The sequence below is a fragment of the Vombatus ursinus genome, unplaced genomic scaffold (assembly GCF_900497805.2).
Source record: "Vombatus ursinus unplaced genomic scaffold, bare-nosed wombat genome assembly UNPS02009205.1, whole genome shotgun sequence".
NCBI classification, from domain to species: Eukaryota; Metazoa; Chordata; class Mammalia; order Diprotodontia; family Vombatidae; genus Vombatus; species Vombatus ursinus.
This window is the reverse complement of record NW_020948983.1, coordinates 6,880,612-6,902,301: the sequence shown is the minus strand read 5'-3', so window position 1 is coordinate 6,902,301 and position 21,690 is coordinate 6,880,612. Positions and strand designations below refer to the sequence as shown.

At 34.9% G+C, this 21,690-nt stretch overlaps 1 protein-coding gene across 1 annotated transcript in view; it reads left to right on the top strand.

Moving 5' to 3' along the window:
* Positions 1-21,690, top strand: part of TDRD1 (tudor domain containing 1) — a 70,253-nt gene that overhangs the window by 31,813 nt on the left and 16,750 nt on the right. The window contains exons 13-17 of the mRNA XM_027851874.1: positions 20-127; positions 5,099-5,269; positions 5,654-5,899; positions 10,205-10,342; positions 20,811-20,921. Coding sequence (XP_027707675.1) covers positions 20-127; positions 5,099-5,269; positions 5,654-5,899; positions 10,205-10,342; positions 20,811-20,921 — 774 coding nt within the window. The remainder of the gene's footprint in view (positions 1-19; positions 128-5,098; positions 5,270-5,653; positions 5,900-10,204; positions 10,343-20,810; positions 20,922-21,690) is intronic.

Sequence of the window (21,690 nt, the reverse complement as noted above, 5' to 3'; positions counted from 1 at the left end):
ACATACTTTCTGTCTGCAGGCCAGCTTGCTGAACTTCAATTATCTCTCAGTGAGTACTGTAATAAAATGTCTACCCAATCTGACTTTTATCCAGCCATTGGAGATATCTGTTGTGCACAGTTCTCAGGTAAGAGAAAATTATAATGCCAATTCTGTTACGTTTGATTGCATTTGATTACATTTGATCATTTCGTTTGCATCAATATGCCTTAGCCCACTGCCATTGCGGATTTTCAATAAAATTATCCATTTTCTTTTCAAGTGAACTGTTGTAATTAGGACTGATTACAAATTAAAGATTAATTACAAATTAAGAGCAACAAAAATAAATTTTTCACAATTTGCACCAAGTATTAGCAACAGCAAAAGCTGAATTATCAAATTAATCAATTCTGTTTAAAAAAAAAAAAGCAATCAAGGCAGAGCCAAGATGACAGAGTAAAGGTAGGAACCCACCTGAGCACTCCCAACTTATCCTCCAAGCAGCTTTAAAATTAAACACTTCAAATCTAACTCTGGAGTGGCAGAACAAACAAAAGGTTGAGTTGAAACAATTTTACAGCCCAGCACAATGTAAGAGATTGGCAGGAAAGTTCTACCCGGGGTGGTGGTAAGGCCTAGAGCGTAGTTCAGTGCAGGTTGTGCCCTGGCAAGCCAGCAGCAGTCTTTGAAGGCAGTTCAGTGGTGGCAGTAGCAGGAGCTCTCAGCCTGCATACTATAAGTGAGTCAGACAACTAATCAGGAGATAACAGAAGATCCTTTGCTAGCACTGGATATAGGACCCTGTTGCATTGACAATACACAGTTCTAAGTTTCAGTCTTAGGGCAAAAAGGAACATAAGCCCACTAGCACTTATGGCCATAAAGGAGCAGGGGCCCTAGTTACAGTTTCATAGTGGAGAATAGTGCTTGTGGTTACTCACAAAAGAGTTGGGGTCCTGTTGTCAGGTTTAGGGTTTCAAAGAGTGCTTGTGGTTGTTCACATAGCAGAGCACAGGCCAGGAGAACAGTGATCGCACCTTTCCTTAACTGATAGAATCTTGGACGAACTGGTTATTTTGATTAAAAAATAAAACAGAAAAACCCCAGTTTACAAGTATCAAAGATGAAAAGGATGAATTCACCACCAAATAAAGATGAAATTAAAGTAATTATTAGGAACTATTTTGCCAAAATATACGCCAATAAAGTCGAACAGTCTAAGTGAAATGGATGAATATTTACAAATATGTAACTTGCCCAGTTAACAGAAGACAAAATACTTAAGTAAACTTATCTTAGAAAAAAAATTAAATAAGCTTTCAGTAATTCCCCTTAAGAAAAAAATCACCAGGATCAGATGGATTCAGAAGTGAATTCTTGAAATATTTGGTAGAACAATTAATTCAAAGATTGTATAAACTATTTGAAAAAGTTGGTAAACAAGAAGTCCTACCAAATTCCTTTTACAACACAAATATGGTGCTGATACTTAAACCAGGAAGAGTGAAAACAGAAAAAGAAAACTATGGATCTATTTCCCTAATGAATATTGATGCAAAAATTTTTAAATAAAATACTAGCAAGGAGAATACAGCAGTGTATCACAAGGATCATACACTGTAACTAGCTGGGATTTATTGCAAGAATGTAGAACTGGTTCAGTATTAGGAAAACTATCAGCATAATTGACCATATCAACAACAAAATCAACAAAAAATCATATGATTATCTCAATAGATACAGAAGCTTTTGACAAAATACAACACCCATTCCTATTAAAAATACCAGAGAACATAGGAATAAATGAAATTTTCCTTAAAATAATTATTAATCTAAAACCATCAGCAAGTATTATCTGTAATGGGGATAAGTCAAAAGCCTTCCCAGTAGGATCAGGGGTGAATCAAGGATGTGCATCATCACCACTATTATTAAATATCATACCAGTAGCTATAGCAATAAGAGAAGAAAAAGAAATTGAAGGAATTAGAATAGGCAGTGAGGAAACAAAACTATCACTCTTTGCAGATGATAAGATAGTATACTTGGAGAATGCTAGAGAATCAACTGAAAAACTAGTTGGAATAATTAACAACTTCTAGCAGAGTTGCAGGATATAAAACAAACCCACATAAACCATCAGCATTTCTGTATTTTACCTATGAAGTCCAGCAGCAAGAGATAGAAAGACAAATTCTGTTAAAAATGTAGACAATATAAAATACTTGGGAGTCTGTTTGCGAAGGCAGACTCAGGAACTAACAAACATAATTACAGAACACTTTATACAAATAAAGTCAGATCCAAACAATTGGAAAAATATTAATTGCTCATGGATAGGCCAAACCAATATAATAAAAAATATAATTCTACCTAAATTAATTTACTTATTCAGTGTCATACCAAACTACCAAAATTTATTTTATAGATCTATAAAAAATAATCAGATTCATTTGGAAGAACCAAAGTCAAGAATATCAAAAGAATTAATGAAAAAAAATGTGAAGGAAGGTGACTTACCAATATCAGATCTTAAAATGTTTTATACAGTGGTAATCATTAAAACAGACTGGTACTGGCTAAGAAATAGAACAGTGAATAGTGGAATAGATTAGGTACACAATACACAGTAGTAAATGATCATAGTAATCTACTAGTGTTTGATAAACCCAAAGATCTAAGCTTTTAGGACAAGAACTAACTGTTTGACAAAAATTGATTGGAAACCTGGAAACGTTTGGCAGAAACTAGGTGTAGAACAATATTTCACACCGTATACGAAGATAAGGTCTAACTTAGACATAAAGGGTGATAACATGGGCAAATTAGGGGAACATGGAATAGTTTACCTGTCAAATCTGTAGATAAGGGAAGAACTTAGGACCAAACAACATAGCATTATGCGATGTAAAATGGATAATTTTTTTATTGTATTGAATTAAAAAGGTTTTGCACAAACAAAACCAATGCTGCCAAGATTGGAAGGAAAGGAGAAAACTGGAGGGGAAGGGTGTTTTACAGCAAGTTTCTCTGATTAAGGCCTTATTTCTCAAGTATATAGAGAACTGAGTCTAATTTATAAGAATATGAGTAATTCCCTAATTGCTAAATGATCAAAGATTATGAACAGGCAGTTTTCTGTTGAAGAAACAAAGCTGTATATAGTAATTTGAAAAAATGCTCTACCTAGCTGTTAGAGAAATGCAAATTAAAATAGCTCTGACATACCACTTCACAGCTGTGAGATGGGCTAATAAAACAGAAAAGGAAAATGGCAAATGCTGGAGGGGGATGTGGAGAAATAGGTATACTAATGCCCTGTTGGTTGAGCTGTGAACTGGGCCAGCGATTTTGAACAATTTGGAACTATGGCCAAAGGGTTATAAAACTGTGCATAGCCTTTGACCCAGCAATACCACTACTAGGTCTGTATCCTAGATAGATAAAAGGAAAAGGACCTAGACTATATGAAATATTTATAGCAGCTCTTTTTGTGGTGGCAAAGAATTGTAAGTTGAGGGGATAAAAATGATGATCACAGTGCTGAGAAAACTTAAATGAATTGATGCAGAGTGAAGTGAACAGAACCAGGAGAACATTGTACACAGTAGCAGCAGTATTGTATGATGTGATCAGTGTGAATGACTAAACTATTATCAGCAGTAAATGATCCAAGACAATTCTGAAGGACTTAGGATGAAAGGTGCTATCCACCTCCAGAGAGAGAATTGATGGAGTCTGAATGCAGAGATCAAAACATACTTTTTTTTTTTTAAACTAATTTTTTGGGGGTTATTTGGTCAGTTTTCTATTGCAGCATGGCTAATACGGAAATGTTTTACATGACTGTGCATGTATAGTCTATAGCAAATTGCTTGCCTTCTCAAGGAGGGTCATGAAAGGAGAGGGAGAGAATTTGGAACTCAAAATTTTAAAAAACTGTTAAAAATTGTTTTACATATAATTGATAAAAAAAAAATTTAAATTTTCAAAAAAGTAATCAATCTTTAGTATGAAGTAAAATTTTAATGGTTATAGAATTATGAACTTTTCTGAGATGTCAAAAAAAAATGAATTATTAACCTTAGGCTTTTCAATACTGTACTGTTGTACAGCAGAAGCAGTGAAGTTTACTGAATAGAAAACTGGCCTCAGAGTTAGGAAAACTTGTATCACAAGTCTTGCTTTCACTGGCCATAACTCTAGGTAAGTCACTCAACTTTGGTTAATCTAGGCAACTCTCCAAGATGCTACCTGTACTACTTGTGAGTTTCCTCACAACAATTTCTTCTAACAAAGGACTCACAGTCTGTACTCTGTAAAACTTACTACATCATAGATATGTCTTGGATGTTTATTTTTATTTTTAACCTTTCTAAAGTCAGCCAAGACAGCAGGCATTATTAAGTGCCTACTCTGTGTCTGGCATTGTGCTGAACATTGGGAATGTAAAGGTCAGAAAATAGTCCTTACTCTCAAAAAGCTCACACTCTGATAGAGGAGACAATAAGCAGACAAACTGTACAAACCAGATATATATTGGATAAATTAGGGGTGATCTCAAAGGGAAGACTCCGAGGTAAAAACTTCTTGTTGAAAGTGGGAGTTGAACAAAGGTCAGAGGTGAGGAAGGACAGAGATCCAGGCATGGGGAATGTTCAGAGAAAATGCCAGGAACAGAACAATTGAGTGATGGCCTTGAGAGTCAGAATGATTTCTTTGAACCATTTTTTTCTTGGGGGCATCTGAATAGAGAAAGACACGTAATTTTTCTATTGCAGAGTTCTTTATTTTTGTGACATAAATTGTTATAATAGTTACCACCAAAATGAAGTTCTATTGGGCACATTGTGAGTATGTAGTAAAGAATTGTTAATTGATTGATCTTAAGGAATTGATACATAACAACGTTAGTATATCCTCTGAAATGAAAGTACTTCATGACATCTTGGCAAAATACTAAATTTTAGCAAGTGGTGGCTAAAGAAGAGATGTGCTACTATTGTTAAAACAGATTTCCAGATTGCTTAAAATATATTTAATATTAAATAGATGTGTTAACATAAATGTTAGAAAATCATTTTGGTTCTCACTTACATATGTCTGCATTTTCCAGAGGATAATCAGTGGTACCGTGCCTCAGTTCTGGCATATGCTTCTGAAGAGTCTGCTTTAGTTGGCTACGTTGATTATGGGAATTTTGAAATCCTTAAATTGAATAGACTTTGTCCCATGGCACCAAGATTATTGGAATTGCCAATGCAGGCCATAAAGTGTATCTTGGCAGGTATGAAGTACTTATAATAATAATAGTAGCTAACATTTTATAACATCTTAGGGTTCAGACTAAAAATTACCATATGGTAGTTTATAGATTAAATCCCAAAGTAAAGGTGCTGCAGTTAGAATGGAAAGGGTATTGCTTTTTCTTGGCAGTTAAGAAGATTAGAAGAGGGGATGTAAGATTTATACTATAATTTCTGTAAAGGGATGAATTTTGCCCATAATTTAAAAGAAGGTGATTTGAAAGGAATAGTTGGGAATTCATACTTTAATTTCCATAAAAGTATTTTACTCATTACTTAATATATTTTATTTTATTTTGAAAGCTTCTGTTGTTGAGTTGTTGCTGTGAGAAATATAAGTAATGTTTTAAAAATACTATTTTAAGGAGTGAAGCCATCATCAGGAATCTGGTCTCCGGAGGCAATTTGTCTCATGAAAAAATTAACACGAAATAAGATGATTATGGTGAAAGTTGTAGACAAGAAGGAAAATAGTTCTGTAGTGGAGCTTATAAATAAGTCGGTTAAACCCAGCATCAATGTTTCTAAAATCCTCATCGAAGCTGGCTTTGCTGTAGGAGAAAGCAAGATGTTGACAACAGATACATCCAGTGACTTGCGAGAAATTAGTGGTAAGTAAATGTTCGATTAGCAACTCTAATAGCATATGTAGTAGAGTACTAAATGGGAAGTGGTCTAAGTTCAATAAAAGACATGAATAAAACTGTGAACATACGTGACTGATAACTTGGTTCATTAACAGTATAGGTAGACTGATAAGAGCAGTAACAATAGAGTTCTTTTAAATATCAAGTTGGAAGCCCTTGTTATTTGCCTGGCATTGGGGATACCAGGCAAATATAGGCCAGTCCAGGGGCAGCTAGGTGGCACGGTGGATAGAGCACCGACCCTGAAGTCAGGAGGACTTGAGTTCAAATCCGGTCTCAGACCAAAACATTTGACACTATCTGTGTGACCCTGGGCAAGTCACTTAACCCCAATTGCCTAAAAATAAATAAATAATAGACCAGTCCTTGTCTTCAAGGAACTTACATTCTACTGGGAAAGACACGAACATTGTAAATACAGACAGAATTAATACAAAATAAGTAAAAGGTAATTTTGGGAGAGTACTAGTAACTTCAGAGATCAGTAAAGGTTTCATAAAGAAAGTGATGCTTGATCTGAGTCTTGAAGGACGTAAGGGATTCTGCCAGGTTAAGGCCACAAAGAGAGAGTGTTCCAGGCGTGAGGCACAGCCAGTAAAAAGAATAGCAGGAAAGGAGTAACATGTAATGAAACTGGAAGGGTAGGATGAGGTCAAGTTTTTTTTTTAATTAATTAAATTTTCTGTAGTTGCACGTAAAAACAATTTTTAACATTCGTTTGTAAAACTTTGAGTTCCGAATTCTCCCCCTTCCTCCTCCCCCCATCATTGAGAGGGCAAGTAGTTCAACATAGGTTATACATGTGTAGTCATTTAAAACATATCCATAATAGTCATGTTGTGAAAGAAAACATAAACAAAAAACAAAATCAAGAAAAATAAAGTTAAAAAAAAGTATGCTTCAATCTGTATTCAGACACCATTAGTTCTTTCTCTGGGGATGGATAGCATTTCATCATAAGTCCTTCAGGATTGTCTTGGATCATTGTGTTGCTGAGAATAACTAACTTAAAATATTGCAGTTACTTTGTACACAGTACATTGCACTTTGCATCAGCTCATGCAAGTCCTTCCAGATTTTTCTGAGAGCATCCTACTCATTATTTCTTATAGTACAATAGTATTTCATCATAATTTTATACCACAACTTGTTCAGCCATTCCCCAATTGATGGACATCCCCTCAATTTCTAATTCTTTGCCCCCAGAAATGAGCTGCTATAGATATTTTTGTACATATAAATCTTTTTCCTTTTTGTTTTTTTTTTTAATCTCTTTTGGAATACAGACCTAGTAGTGGTATTGCTAAGTCAAAGGGTATGTGTGGTTTTTATAGCCCTTTGGGCATAGTTCCAAATTGCTCTACAGGATGGTTGAATCAGTTCACAACTCCAGCAACAGTACATTAATGTCCCACATCCCTTCCAACATTTGTCATTTACCTTTTCTGCCCTGTTAGCCAATCTCATAGGTATGAGGTAGCACCTCAGAATTGTTTTAATTTGCATTTCTCCAATCAGTAGTGAGTTAGAGTATTTTTTCATATGGCTGTAGATATATGACCTGATCATATCTTTTGATCATTTATCAATTGGGGAATGGGTCTTATTTTTATAAATTTGACTCAGTTCTCTATGTTTGAGAAATGAGGCCTGCTTCAAAATTTTTTTCATAGTTACTATTACTAATTGTATTTCCCTCCATCCGATTTCCCCCTCCCCCATTTATTCTATTCTCTCTCTCTTTTCACCTTGTCCCTCCTCAAAAGTGTTTTGCTTCTGACTACCCCACCCTCAATCTGCCCTCCCTGTCATACCTCCCCTTCTCTTATCAAATCCTTCCCCTCTTACTTTCTTGTAGGGTAAGACAGATTTCTATACCCAATTGAGTATGTATGTTATTCCTTCTTTGAGCCGTTTTTAATGAGAGTAAGGTACACTTGCTTCCCCTCACCTCCCCCCTCTTCCCCTCCACTGTAAAAGCTTTTCCTTGCCTCTTTTATGTGAAATAATTTACCTTATTCTACCTCTGCCATTTGGATGAGGCCAAATTTTGAAGGGTTTCAATGCCAGAGGAGTTTATTATATTTGATATTAGTATTAATTACATGTCATGTTACATGAATAATGTGAATTACAGCCAGTTCTTCAGTAGGGAGCCACTGGAGTTAGAGCAGAGGAGTGACATGGTCTGACCCATAAAGAAAATTACTTTGGAAAAATCCTAGAAAGAGTTGTATTAAGTGATATATAGTGAAGTGAGCAGAACCAGGAGAACACTTTTTATAGTAACAACAGTATTATAAAGATCATCAACTTTAAAAGACTTAATAACTGATCAGCATAATGACCAACCATGATTCCAAATGACTTATGATAAAACGTGCTGCCCTCTTCCACATAGCCAATAGGCTCAGAGTACAGATTGAAGCATAACTCTCTATCTTTTTCTGTTTAATTTTGGACATGACAAATGAAGAAATTTGTTTTGCATGACTGTACATATTTTTTAGGATATTTTGTTTTTCTTCCTTGATGAGTAGGGGAGGGAGAAAAGAGAGACTTTGGAACTTAAAATAAAATTGAGTTATTGGGAATAAATAAAGTTAAAGAAGGAATATTACTGGCAGCTGTGTGGAAGCTGGATTGAAATGGGGAGAGATTTGAGTCAGGGAGGTCAATTAGGAAGCTTTTGCAATTGTTCAGACAATACAGGTTTGAACTAAGGTGGTGGTTGTATGAATAATGAATGAGAAGGATTCAGGTAAAAATGATGCTGGGGGTGGGGAATAGAAACAAGGTTTGGCAACCTTTTGGGCATATGGGGTGAGATATACTTGAGTTGAGCATAATGCTGAAGTTGCCGATCTGGATTACTGGAATAATGGTAGCACCCTTGACAAAAATAACAAAGTTCCAAGATGACCAAGTTATTGAATTTGAGATATCTGTGGTTCATCTAATTTGAAATGTCTAATGCACAGTTGAGGATGCAAGACCAGAGTCAGGAAGGAGACTGGGACTGAATATATGAGTCTAAGTTATCTCCACAGAAATGAAAGAGATTGATATTTTAAAAAAAGCAAGAGGGGAATGATGGAGGGAAAATTCTGAAGAAGGGAGGGAATTGAGATCAAGGGTGCATGTAGAGAGGCTGTCTTTGAAAGACTATCTTGTTAAAGGGAGGTAATGTGGGTTTTAAAACGGAGTAAAAGAATGGATAGGGACACATTTTGTTGACAGATCCAAAGTTACCATTAGAAGACCAAGGGCCAAACTTAGTGTTTAGGTAACATCCAATTGAAGCAGCTAGGTGGCACAGTGCATAGAGCGCTGGTCCTGGAATCAGGAGGACCAGAGCTCAAATCCACCTTCATACCCTTACTAGCTATGTGACCCTGAGCAAGACACTTAAGCCTTTATTTCCTTATCTGTAAAAATGAGCTGGAGAAGAAAATGGCAAAGCACTGAAGTATCTTTGCCAAGAAAACCCCAAATGGGATCACAGAGAGTTGGACACAAATGAAACAACTCAACAAAACAACAGCCAGTTGACAATCAGAAATAGATAATATGACATATTGAACAGAATCCTGAGCTTCAAGTCAGGAACCCAGGAGTGTGAGTCCTGCTGGACACTTGATTAACTGTAAGTAACCTTGGGTAAATCGTTTAATGCCTGATCACAAAATACTTTAGAGTAGAAAAGGGCCTTAGAAGTCATTGATAAGGAAACTGATGCCACAGATATTAAATGACTACATAGCTAGTGTCTGAGGTGGGATTTTTAATCTAGGTTTCTCTGACTTCCAAGTCCTATGCTACCATGCTCCATGTAATCCTCACTTAAGCTGCTTATATGGTCTATTAGTCTTGTTAGGAGCAGGCTGTCTAGCTTTTCTTCCCAGACCTCTGATGAAGGAGAACCTCTGTGACTTCTGGAGTCTCCTACTCTTCCTCCTGTTCTCACTGGTGTTGTCTTCTTTCTTTGCTCCTTTTCCCCTCAATATACAAACAACATAAATTCTGATATATCTCAATAGCATCTATGTGTAAGGCATGCCAAGTTGTAAGGGATATATAAAAATAACTGTTACCATGGTCCTTACTTTCAAAGAGCTTAAAGTCCTAGAAAAAAAAGGAAAAAAAAGTATGTACAAATAACCATAACATTAAAATAAAACATAGATTCATAATAGATATAAAATACTAAATATTTGGTGTTTTTTTTTCTTTTGGTATTCTGAAGCAGTTTGCTTTTTGTCTTCATAGCTCCTTTAACTGCAGAAGAAACAGTGAACAAATTTGAATGGACTTGGGTTGAACTAGCTGTTAATGAAACTGTAAATGTTATGGTTTGTATGTTATATAATCCTGGAGAATTCTATTGTCATATACTTAAAGAGGGTGGTAAGTTACTTATAATTCTATACCAATTTATCTTTATATAGTCTTCATTTTATTAATGTGTTGCTATATTTGACACAATGATACACATTCATCTCTTTAAAGGAGAGAAGTTATCTTTCAGTTTTTAAGAGGTAATTTATTTCAGATAAGTTGACTTTCATACTTCCTATGTTAATGGTTTGGTCATCACACTGATGAAGGTGTTTCTTCCTGTAGTGCTCATCATAACCCATCTGGGACCTCTCACAAGTCCTTCAGAAGATCTGCCCAAGATGATAGAAACAGTCATTCATGTTTTTAACTTTATATGAGTACCAGTGTAGCCTGTGGGTTGCATATGTTATTCTTTGATCTTAATACATAACCAAACTACCTACTTTCCAGATTATATATCTGGATGATTTGTTTCTCTTCCTGTTCATAAGTCATATGTTAAAAGCACCCCGATGTTTTTGTAACGTATCTTTTGATTCTTTGCCGATTATGATGTTGCATGATTTGGAACCATAGTAGTACCAAAAAAAATTGGTATTTTATAGGTTTTTTGTTTGACATAGTTTCTTAGTATCATTGAAAGCACTATGTAGTTTCTCAAGCACCATCCTGCTTTCTAACTCCCATTCTATTCCATATCCAGATTATTGTTCAACTAGAGTGTCTATCCAAGATTTCTATACTAATGGATCATCTCAGTGGATTTTTAATAAAAACAATTTTTATCATGCTTTTTAAAAAAAGTTTTGTTGCCTTTGGTTCTTGCACCACAGTCATTTCCTCTTACATCTTTATCAACAGTGTATGGCATATTCTATGTCCATAGCTCCTTGCCTTTTTAAAAAAAAATTTTTAAACACATTCAAACCCAAAGATAAAGTATTACATATATATGCATATATATGAAATAAATTTCATTGATGGTTTTTAAAATTATATATTAAATTTAATAAGTAACAAAATTGCCTTTTTGTTTTTTCTTTTCTGTTTTACTCAGACATTTCATATAACTGCATGTTATGGTCTGGTCTATCAGCAATCTTGAGCTACTTTATGTTTTCTGTATGGCTTTTTAAACTAAACTTTTCAATGGTAGTAAATCTCATTAAGGAAGCTCAGTGTATTATTTCAGGACTTAATGCAGTCAGTAACCAGGGTAATCTGCAAACAAAAGTAACTGAAAGATCAGATCAGCTATAGGATATTCCGCGTCCATTTTTTTTTTTTTTTTAAATGCACAGGATTACCTTCATGACAGAGGCAAATACTTTTGGAAAGCATGCATTTCCCTCTTACATGTTTTACTTGAAGTTGATAACTAGAGAATTGTTATGTCTATTAGAGAGTACAACCTTAACATATGTATGGGAGATGCTTTGTTAGAAGAGTGGTTAATGCTGAATTTTGCCCTGAGTCAAATACATTTTTATAGTAAAACAAAAACTCAAACCAGGGCTGGATCTTATATTCTTTCTATTTTTTAGTCAGATATGTTAGCTATGAAGATGTGTGCTGTTATAGAAAGAAAGCTAGCAAAACCCTGTTAGTTTCCTTCATGTTTTCATTAAAACTATCAATTATGTGAGTAAATAGCACTCAAGAATTTATAGAGATGAGAAAATAGACATATAGTTCAGTAGTTATTGATTTTCTTTGTTGCCTTTTTCAGTAGTAATGTCATCTTTTAATTCTTGTTGATCATCAAATGTCTTATCTTCCCTCTTCAAATATTTTGAAAATTAATCCTTCAGTGCCCTCAAAATTATCTTTTCCTTGTATATATATTTGGTAGCTTCCAACTTTTCTTCCTGTGACTTATTCAGTACTGTCTCTTAGACATTAGAATCCAAACGTGTGCATTCTCATACATAAAATAGCTTGCTATAGAAACGCTGACAAAATTTTTCCTTTTTTCATGTTGGTTTAAACTTCATGTTTCACTTCTAAATAATCATGGAGTGATCTGGGGGGTTTTTTTTGGATGGGCTTCATATCATGTGCTTGAAAATTTTTGAAAAAAAGCTCATCTTACAGATGGAAAAAACAGAATTCCATGGAGGTTCAAGTTACTTGCTCAAGATCACACAAGTTTAAAGCATCAGATAGGGGATTTGAACTCAGGCCCTCTGAGAAGAAGAGATTCTTAATTTGCTACTTATTAAACTATATATCCTGTAAGGTCCCTTTAAAGACTGAGGTTCTGTGAAACCAGTAATTTGATTTTTGTTTTATTTAGGACTTGCCATTTCCAGAAATTCCCATTTCTCTTTTTGATGGAAGTATTCTGGATATATAGGCATAGGACTTCTGTGCAGCTTACAAGTCTTTGGCCTCTTGAGTATTATGATCCTGAATCTCATTTACTACTTTTTTTTCTGTCTTTACCTGCCCAGGAATATGTTAAATTAGTTTGGAGAATCTTCTCAAACTCTTTGTAGAATTTTCTACCCTCCTAATCCTTTCCAGCAAATGTTAGGACATAAACTGCAGTTATTTTCATTATGGTCTTAAAAGTTTGGGCTTATGTACAATCAAAGTAAATGTATTTCCACATTAGTCATGTTGTGAAAGAAGAATCAGAACAAAAGGGAAAAACCATGAGAAAGAATAAAAAAAAGAGAGAAAATAGCGTGATTCGATCTGCATTCAGATGCCATAGTTCATTCTTTGGATGTGGATAGCATTTTCCATCATGAATCTTGTTCAGTCATTCCGCAGTTGATGGGCAAGGCCTCAATTTCTGATTCTTTGCCACCACAAGAAGAGCTGCTACAAATATTTTTGTACATGTGAATCTTTTTCCTTTTTTTATGATCATTTTGGAATACAGACCTAGTAGTGGTATTGCTTGATCAAAGGGTGTGCACAGCTTTATAGCCTTTTGGGCATAGTTCCAAATTGCTCTCCAGAATGGTTGGATCAGTTCACAACTCCACCAACGATGTATTAGTGTTCCAGTTTTCCCACATCTTCCCCAACATTTATCATTTTCCTTTTTTATCATATTAGCCAAGCTGATAGGTGTGATGTGGTACCTCAGAGTTGTTTTAATTTGTATTTTTTGAATTAATAGTGATTTAGAGCATTTTTCCATGTGACTATAGATAGCTTTAATTTCTTTTTCTGAAAACTACCTGTTCATATCTTTTGACCATTTATTAATTGGGGAATGACTTATATTATAAATCTGATTCAGTTCTTTCTATATTTTAGAAATGAGGCCCTTATTAGAAATACTGGCTGTAAAAATTGTTTCCCACTTTCCTGCTTTCCTTCTTATCTTGGTTGCATTGGTTTTGTTTGTGCAAAACCTTTTAATATCATTTGATCAGAGTTATCTGTTTTGCATTTCATAATGTTCTCTGTCTCTTGTATGGTCATAAATTCTTTCTGTCTCCATAGATCTGACAGGTAAACTATTCCTTGCTCTCCTGATTTGCTTATGGTATCATCCTTTATGTCTAAATCTTGTACCCATTTTGACCTTATCTTGGTATCATAAGGTATGAGATGATGGTCTATGCCTAGTTCCTGCCATACCATTTTCCAGTTTTCCCAGCAGTTTTTGTCAAATAATGAATTCTTATCCCAGAAGCTGGAGTCTTTAGGTTTATCAAACAGTACTATAGTCATTTACTCTGTTTCTTAGCTAGTGCCAAGTAGTTTTGATGATTGCCATTTTATAATATAGTTTTAGATCTGGTGCAAGTAGGCCACATTCTTTTGCTTTTTTTTTTTTCATTAATTCCCCTGATATTCCTGACCTTTTATTCTTCCAGATGAATTTTGTTATTTTGTCTAGCTCTATAAAATAAATTTTTGGTAGTTTGATTGGTATGGCACTGAGTAAGTAAATTAATTCAGGTACAATTGTCATTTTTATTATATTAGCTCAGCCTACCCATGAGCAATTGATATTTTTCCAGTTGTTTATATGAGACTTTATTTGTTTGAAGTGTTTTGTAATTGTGTTCATATAGTCCCTGGGTTTGTCTTGGCAGGTAGACTCCCAAATATTTTATATTGTCTACAGTTATTTTAAATGGAATTTCTCTTTCTGTCTCTTGCTGTTGGGCTTTGTTGGTAATGTAGAAATGCTGATGATTTGTGTGGGTTTATTTTATATCCTGCAACTTTACTAAAGTTGTTAATTGTTTCAAGAAGTTTTTTAGGTGATTCTCTAGGATTCTCTAAGTATACCATCATATCATCAGCAAAGAGGGATAGTTTCGTTTCTTCATTGTCTATTCTAATTCCTTCAATTTCTTTTTCTGATCTTATTGCTGAAACTAACATTTCTAGTACAATATTGAATAATGAGTATCTTTGTTTCACCTCTGATCTTACTGGGAATGCTTCTAGCTTATCTCCTCTAATATACAAAGCTTGCTAATGGTTTTAGATAGATGCTTCTCATCATTTTAAGGAAGACTCCATTTATTCCTATGCTCTCTAGTGTTTTTAATAGGAATGGGAGCTGTATTTTGTGAAAAGATTTTTCTGCATTTTTTTTTTTTTTGGTGAGACAATTGGGGTTAAGTGACTTGCCCAGAGTCACACAGCTAGTGAGTGTTATGTGTCTGAGTCCAGATTTGAACTCAGGTCCTCCTGACTCCAGAGCCGGTGCTCAATCCACTGCACCACCTAGCTGCCCTTTTTTCTGCATATCTTGAGATAATCATGTGATTTCTGTTAGTTTTGTTATTAATATGGTCAATTATGCTGATAGTTTTCCCAGTATTGAACCAGCCCTGCATTCCTGGTATAAATCCTACCTCGTCATAGTGTATTATCCTTGAGATAAGTTGTTGTAATCTCTTTGCTAATATTTTATTTAAATTTTTTGTATCAATATTCATTAGGGAAATTGCTCTATAATTTTCTTTCTCTGTTTTGGCTCTTTATGTCATAAAAGGAATAATTTGGTAGGACTCCTTCACCTATTTTTCCAAATAGTTCATATAGTGTTGTAATTAATTGTTCTTTAAATGTTTGGTAGAATTAACTTGTGAATCCTTCTGGCTCTGGAGATTTTTTCTTAGGTAGTTCATTGATAGCTTGTTCAATTTCTTTTTCTAAAATGGGGTTAAGTAATTTATTTCTTCTTCTGTTAATCTAGGCAATTTATATTTTTGTAAATAATCATCCATTTCACTTAGATTGTCAGATTTATTGGCATACAGTTGGACAAAATAGCTCCTAATTATTGCTTTAATATCTTCTTCATTGGTGGTGAATTCACCCTTTTCATTTTTGATACTGGTAATTTGATTTCCTTCTTCCTTTTTTTTAATCAAATTGACCAAAGGTTTATCTGTTTTATTGTTTTTTCCTATAAAACCAGCTCCTATTTTTATTTATTAATTCAATAGTTTTCTTTCAATTTTATTAATCTCATTTGATTTTTAGAATTTCTAATTTGGTATTTAATTGGGGATTTTTAATTTGTTCTTTTTCTAGCTTTTTTAGTTGCATGCCCAGTTCATTGATCTCTTTCTCTATTCTATTCATGTAAGCATTTAGAGATATAAAATTTTCCATAAGAACTGCTTTGGCTGTATCCTGTAAGTTTTTTTTTTTTTGTTTTTTGTTTTTTGTTTTTGTTTTTTGGCAGTTGGGGTTAAGTGACTTGCCCAGGGTCACACAGCTAGTAAGTGTCATGTGTTTGGTCTGAGGCCAGATTTGAACTCAGGTCTTCCTGACTTCAGGGCTGGTGCTCTATCCACATCCCATAAGTTTTGATATGTTGTCTCATTATTGTCACTCTCTTTGATGAAATTATCGATTGTTTCTATAATTTGTTGTTAGATCCACTCATTCTTTAGGATTAGATCATTTAGTTTCCAATTAATTTTTAGCCTGTCTTTCCATGGCCCTTTATTCCACACAATTTTTGTTGCATCATGTTCTGAAAAGTATGTATTTAATATTTCTGCCTTTCTGCATTTGATTGTGAGGTTTTTATGTCCTAAGACATGGTCATTTTTTTGTGTAGGTGTCATGTACCACTGAAAAAAAGGTCTGTTCCCTTCTATCCCCACTCCTTTTTCCAGTTTTCTCCAGAGGTCTATTATATCTAAGTTTTTAAAAACTCTATTCATCTTCTTAGCTTCTTGTTTATTTTATGGTTAGATTTATCTCGTTCTGAGAGGGGGAGGTTGAGGTCTCTCACTGGTATAATTCTGTTGTCTATTTCTTCCTGTAACTCACTTAACTTCTCCTCTAAGAATTTGGATGCTATACCACTTGGTGCATATATGTTTAGTATTGATATTACTTCATTGTCTATGGTACCTTTTATTAGGATGTAGTTTCCTTCCTTGTCTCTTTTGATTAGATCTATTTTTGCTTTTGCTATGTCTGAGATCAGGATTGCTGCCCTTGCTTTTTTTTACTTCAGCTATAGCATAATATATTCTGCTCCAGCCTTTTACCTTTACTCTCTGTGTATCAGCTTCATATGTGTTTCTTGTAAACAACATATTGTAGGATTCTAGTTTTTAATATACTCTGCTATCTGCTTCTGTTTTATGGGAAAGTTCATCCCATATACATTCACAGTTATGATTACTAACTGTATATTTCCCTCCATCCTGTTTTTCTCCTGTTTATACTTTTCTCTCCCTTTTCACCCTGTCCTTCCTCACCAGTGTTTTGTTTCTGACCACCACGTCCCTCAGTCTTCCCTTCCTTCTGTCAGCCTCCCTCCCCCCCCACTTCCCTATAGGGTAAGATAAATTTCTATACCCAACTAAGTGTGTCTGTTATTCCCTCTTTGAGCCAAATTCAATGAGAGTAAGGTTCAAACAGTGCTTACCCCCATCCCTTCTTTCCCTCTACTGTAGTAGGTCTTTTGCACCTCATGATGTAATTTACCCTTTTCTGCCTCCCCCTTTCTTCTCCCATTACATCCTTTTTTCACCTCTTAATTTTTTTCATATCATACATCAAAGTCAACTTATGCCCATATGCTCTATCTATGTATACTTCTTCTAACTGCCATAATAGAGATACAGTTCTCAAGAATTACTAGTATCACCTTCCTATTTAGCAATGTAAACAGTTTAATATTATTGAATGACATGTGTTTTTCTTTCCTGTTTACCTTTTTATGTTTCTCTTGACTCTTGTATTTGAAGATCGAATTTTCTGTTCAGCTTTGGTCTTTTCATCAGGAAAGTTTGAAAGCCCCCTATTTCATTGGATCTCTATCTTTTCCTCTGAAAGATTATGCTCAGTTTTGCTGGGTAGTTGATTCTTGCTTGTAATCCAAGCTTCTTTGCCTTCCAGTATATCATATTCTAAGCCTTCTAATCCTTTAATGTAGAAATTGCTAAGTTCTGTGTAATCTTGATTGTAGTTCCTTGATATTTGAATTGTTTCTTTCTGGCTGCTTATAGTATTTCCTCCTTGGCCTGATAATTCTGGAATTTGGCTACAATATTCTTTGCAGTTTTCATTTTGGGATCTCTTTCAGGAAGTGATTGGTGTATTCTTTCAATAGCTATTTTACCCTCTGGTTCTCAGATATCAGGTTAGTTTTCCTTGATAATTTCTTGAAAGATGTTGTCCAGGCTCTTTTTTTGATCATGGCCTTCAGGTAGTACAATAATTCTTAAGTTATCTCCCCTGGATTTATTTTCCAGGTCAGTTGTTTTTCCAGTGAGGTATTTTACATTTTATTTTATTTTTTCATTCTTTTGATTTTGTTTGTCTTATTGAGACATTAACTTCCAGTTACCCAATTCTAATTTTTAATTTCTTCAGTTAGCTTTTGTGCCTCCTTTTCCATTGGCCGATTCTACTATTAAAGGAGTTGTTTTCTTCAGTCAGTGTTTGTCCTTCCTTTTCCAAACTATTGACTCTTTTTTTTTTCATAATTCTGCATGCCTTTCATGTCTTTTCCCAGTTTTTCTTATACCTCTCTTACTTGATTTTTAAAATCCTTTCTAAGCTCTTCCAAGAGGACTTTTTGGGCTTGAGACCAATTCATATTCCCCTTTGAGGCATCACATGTAAGGCATTTTGACATTATTGTCCTCTTCCAAGTTTGTTTTGATCTTCCTTGTCGTCATAGTAGTTTTCTATGGTCAGGGGGTCTTTTCCATTTTGTGCTCATTTTTCAGCTTATTTCTTGGCTTTTAAAGTTGAGCTCTGCTCCTGGGACACAGGGGGCACTGGCCCAAGCTTCTAATACCGGGGGCCAGTGGCTTGGTCACTGACTTTTCACACTGGGGATTCAGGTGCTTGCGGCTTGTCCACTGTGCTCTGGTGGCCTGGCCTAGTCATGCCTGTTGCGCCAGAGTTCTGGGTCTCACGGTTTGCCTTCTGCAGTGGGACTGGAGGCCTCAGAGCTGGCCTGCTGAGCCAGAGCCAGGCCTTTGTTGCTGATCTGTGCTGTGGCTAAAAGCCTTCCACTGGCGGGCCTGGACACTGTCTGCGCTGGGCTGTGCTCCACTTTTGCCCCAGTGCAACAGACCTTTCCTGAAGTCCTTCTGAGTTATCTTAAGCTGGAAAATTGTTTCATTCCATCTTTTTGTGGGTTCTTTCACTCCAGAATCCATTTAGAGGCTTGATTTAATATTGTTTATGAGGGAAACTGGGGAAAGCTTGAGCAGCTTTCTGGCTTCTCTCCTCCATCTTCCACTATTTGTTTTTCCAAAGATTTCTAAGTAGCCAGCAAATTTTAAGTAATAAGCCTACATTTTACGGAGAAAAAATATTAAATATTCCCCCAAAGTTTCAAAAAAGGAATCATTGGCAGAGGTCAATAACCACATAACTTGGATTCTTGATTAATTCTTTCCTAAATGTTGATTCTAAAAGATAAACTTTGATTTTATGACCTAACTCATAAGAAAGCTAAGAGAAACTTGAGAGATCATGCGATAAGCCTTTTCATTTTATGGATATGGAAACTGAGCCCCATGGAGCTAAAGTAGCTTGCCCAAAGTTGTAGAGCTAATAAGAAGCAGAGTTGAGAATAGAGCTCAGGTCTTGTGGGATCCTAAGCAGTGCCACAGAATTGTACCTGTCTAGTCCCATGTTAGTGGTTTCTTGAAAGAAAGTAAGGAGTGGAATTCCATCAGTTAAATTACCGAGGGTTTCAGAGGCCTGGATTTCAAGATAAGAAGCACGTAGAAGTGTGCTATTAATTCTAATCCCACATTTGTAACTGTTTGATGGACGGTTCTAGTTGGATTGAAGATACTTGAACTGGACTAGATTCCCATACAAAGAGAAAAATAGGAAAATTCTTTCCAGGTGGGAGAAATATCTTATGGAAAATTAATGGGACAAGAAAGGGCAAAATATTTTAAAGTCATATGGTCATATGGCAAGCTAGGTGGCACAGTGGATAGAATGTGGGCCTGAAATCAGGAGGACTCATCTTCCTGAGTTCAAATCTGGCCTCAGACACTTAATAGCTGTGTGACCCTGGGCAAGTCATTTAACCCTGTTTGCCTCAGTTCCTCATCTGTAAAATGGAACTGGATAAGGAAATTGCAAACCACTCCAGCATCTTTGCCAAAAATAAATAAATAAATAAAACCCAAGTGGGGTCACAAAGCATCAAGCATGAGTGAACAGTAACAGCAGTATGTGGCAAGACCAAGGTACACTCAATGAGCCCCTTGCCTGCTCCACTGTTATTCTCACTTTGTCAAGAGAACATGGTGAATATTGCCAGCATTTTTGGTAAACTTCCTATGGTGAATTTATAAGTGGACACATACAAATGTAATATGGGTTCAGCAGGCTTGGATGGGTTGTAGTCAGCATTACTGGAAGAAATACTCATGTTGATGAAGTCACAGAGTCTTCAGTGTATTGAAATGAGACGAGTAGACAGGAAAGTTTGAGTAGATGAATAGTCAGTCATAAGTCTAGAAAGACAGATTGGCTTGAGAACTTCAGAGGGAAAGACTTAAATGCCATGCTGAGAAGTTAGGCTCTTGTCTTGTGTACAATAAGTGACATTTTAATGCATTGAAAATTTTTTACCAAGAGTGTGACATAGAACATTAAAAAAAGGGAGAGTTAGAAGCACCTTTATGGTCATGCCTACATGGCAGACTAAAAAATTTGAAGAATTTAGTTATTAATTATGGAACTCTACTTAAAATTGTCTGAATAACAATAATGGTTTTTGACCTTAAGAATATTGTTGACATGAATTGTTCAGGCAGACTATGGAAATGCTTCTCTGAAAAACTTTAAAAGTAGAATAGCATTTCCTCAATCTACAAGTGTTACGTTATTTTACAATAAAGTGTATTATTATTAGTAGTACTATTATTATTAAACACAATTTACTATTGAGATGACCTCTTGGGGTCTCTAGTATAGTAGTACTATAATTTTGTTTTTCTTTTTTCTTTTAGGATACATTTTTCCTAATCAAAAATGTTTTTAGCTCTGCTCATATAGTAAAATATTATTCAGGACTGCATTTTTTCATTTGTATTTTCAGCTTTAAGTGGGTTAAGTGAAGTGAATAGGTCTCTAGCAGAATACTGCCAACAAAAAATGCCCAATGATTTTAAACCTGAAATTGGAGAGCCTTGTTGCGCTTATTTTACAGGTAAGACACCCGTGATGGATTCTTGACTTCATCAGAACCTCTGTTCTTTGTACCTCTTTTGCCATTTTACTAAAAGTATCCTTTCTTTTTAGTCCATAAATGGACTTTTGACATGAACTTTCTTTTAATTTCTTCTCAGAATCTTCAGATAAAACTTCCTTTTCTTAGATAAATTTGTTGAATATTACTTAAGTGTTTTTTCTTACTAGAGCCTCTGTTAATATGTGTGAACTTCTGCTAGACTAGGTTGTTCTTTTTGTGCTTTGGACCCTTTTGTCCATCTGGTGAAATATATGGACCCCTTCTCAGAGTAATTATTTTAAATACATAAAATGAAATACGAAAGATGACAAAGGAAACCAATTATATTTAAATAGTTATTAAAATGTTAACTTCATGGGTACCAGGTTCAGAACCCTTATACTTACTTAAGGGTAAGTTTTAGTTGAAAGACTAGCCGAATTCAATTTTTTGCAGTTTAAACACATGGCATCTATTATAAATGCTGTTTTAAAAATATTCCAGAAAAATAAAATACTAAGTAAAAGACTCAAAAAGAAGAAGCAAAAATCTGGGGAGAAAAAAAAAGAAAATATTGCAAATGAAATGTGAATTTAGGAATGAGTTTGCTTGTTCTTATTTCATACCATCATTTTATTGTTTGTCACATAAAACGGGATCTGAAATCAATAATAATAAAGGTAAATTATTGCAGATTAATTATCTTATGATTTTTATCAAACTTAAAAATCTTAGCTACAGTTAAACA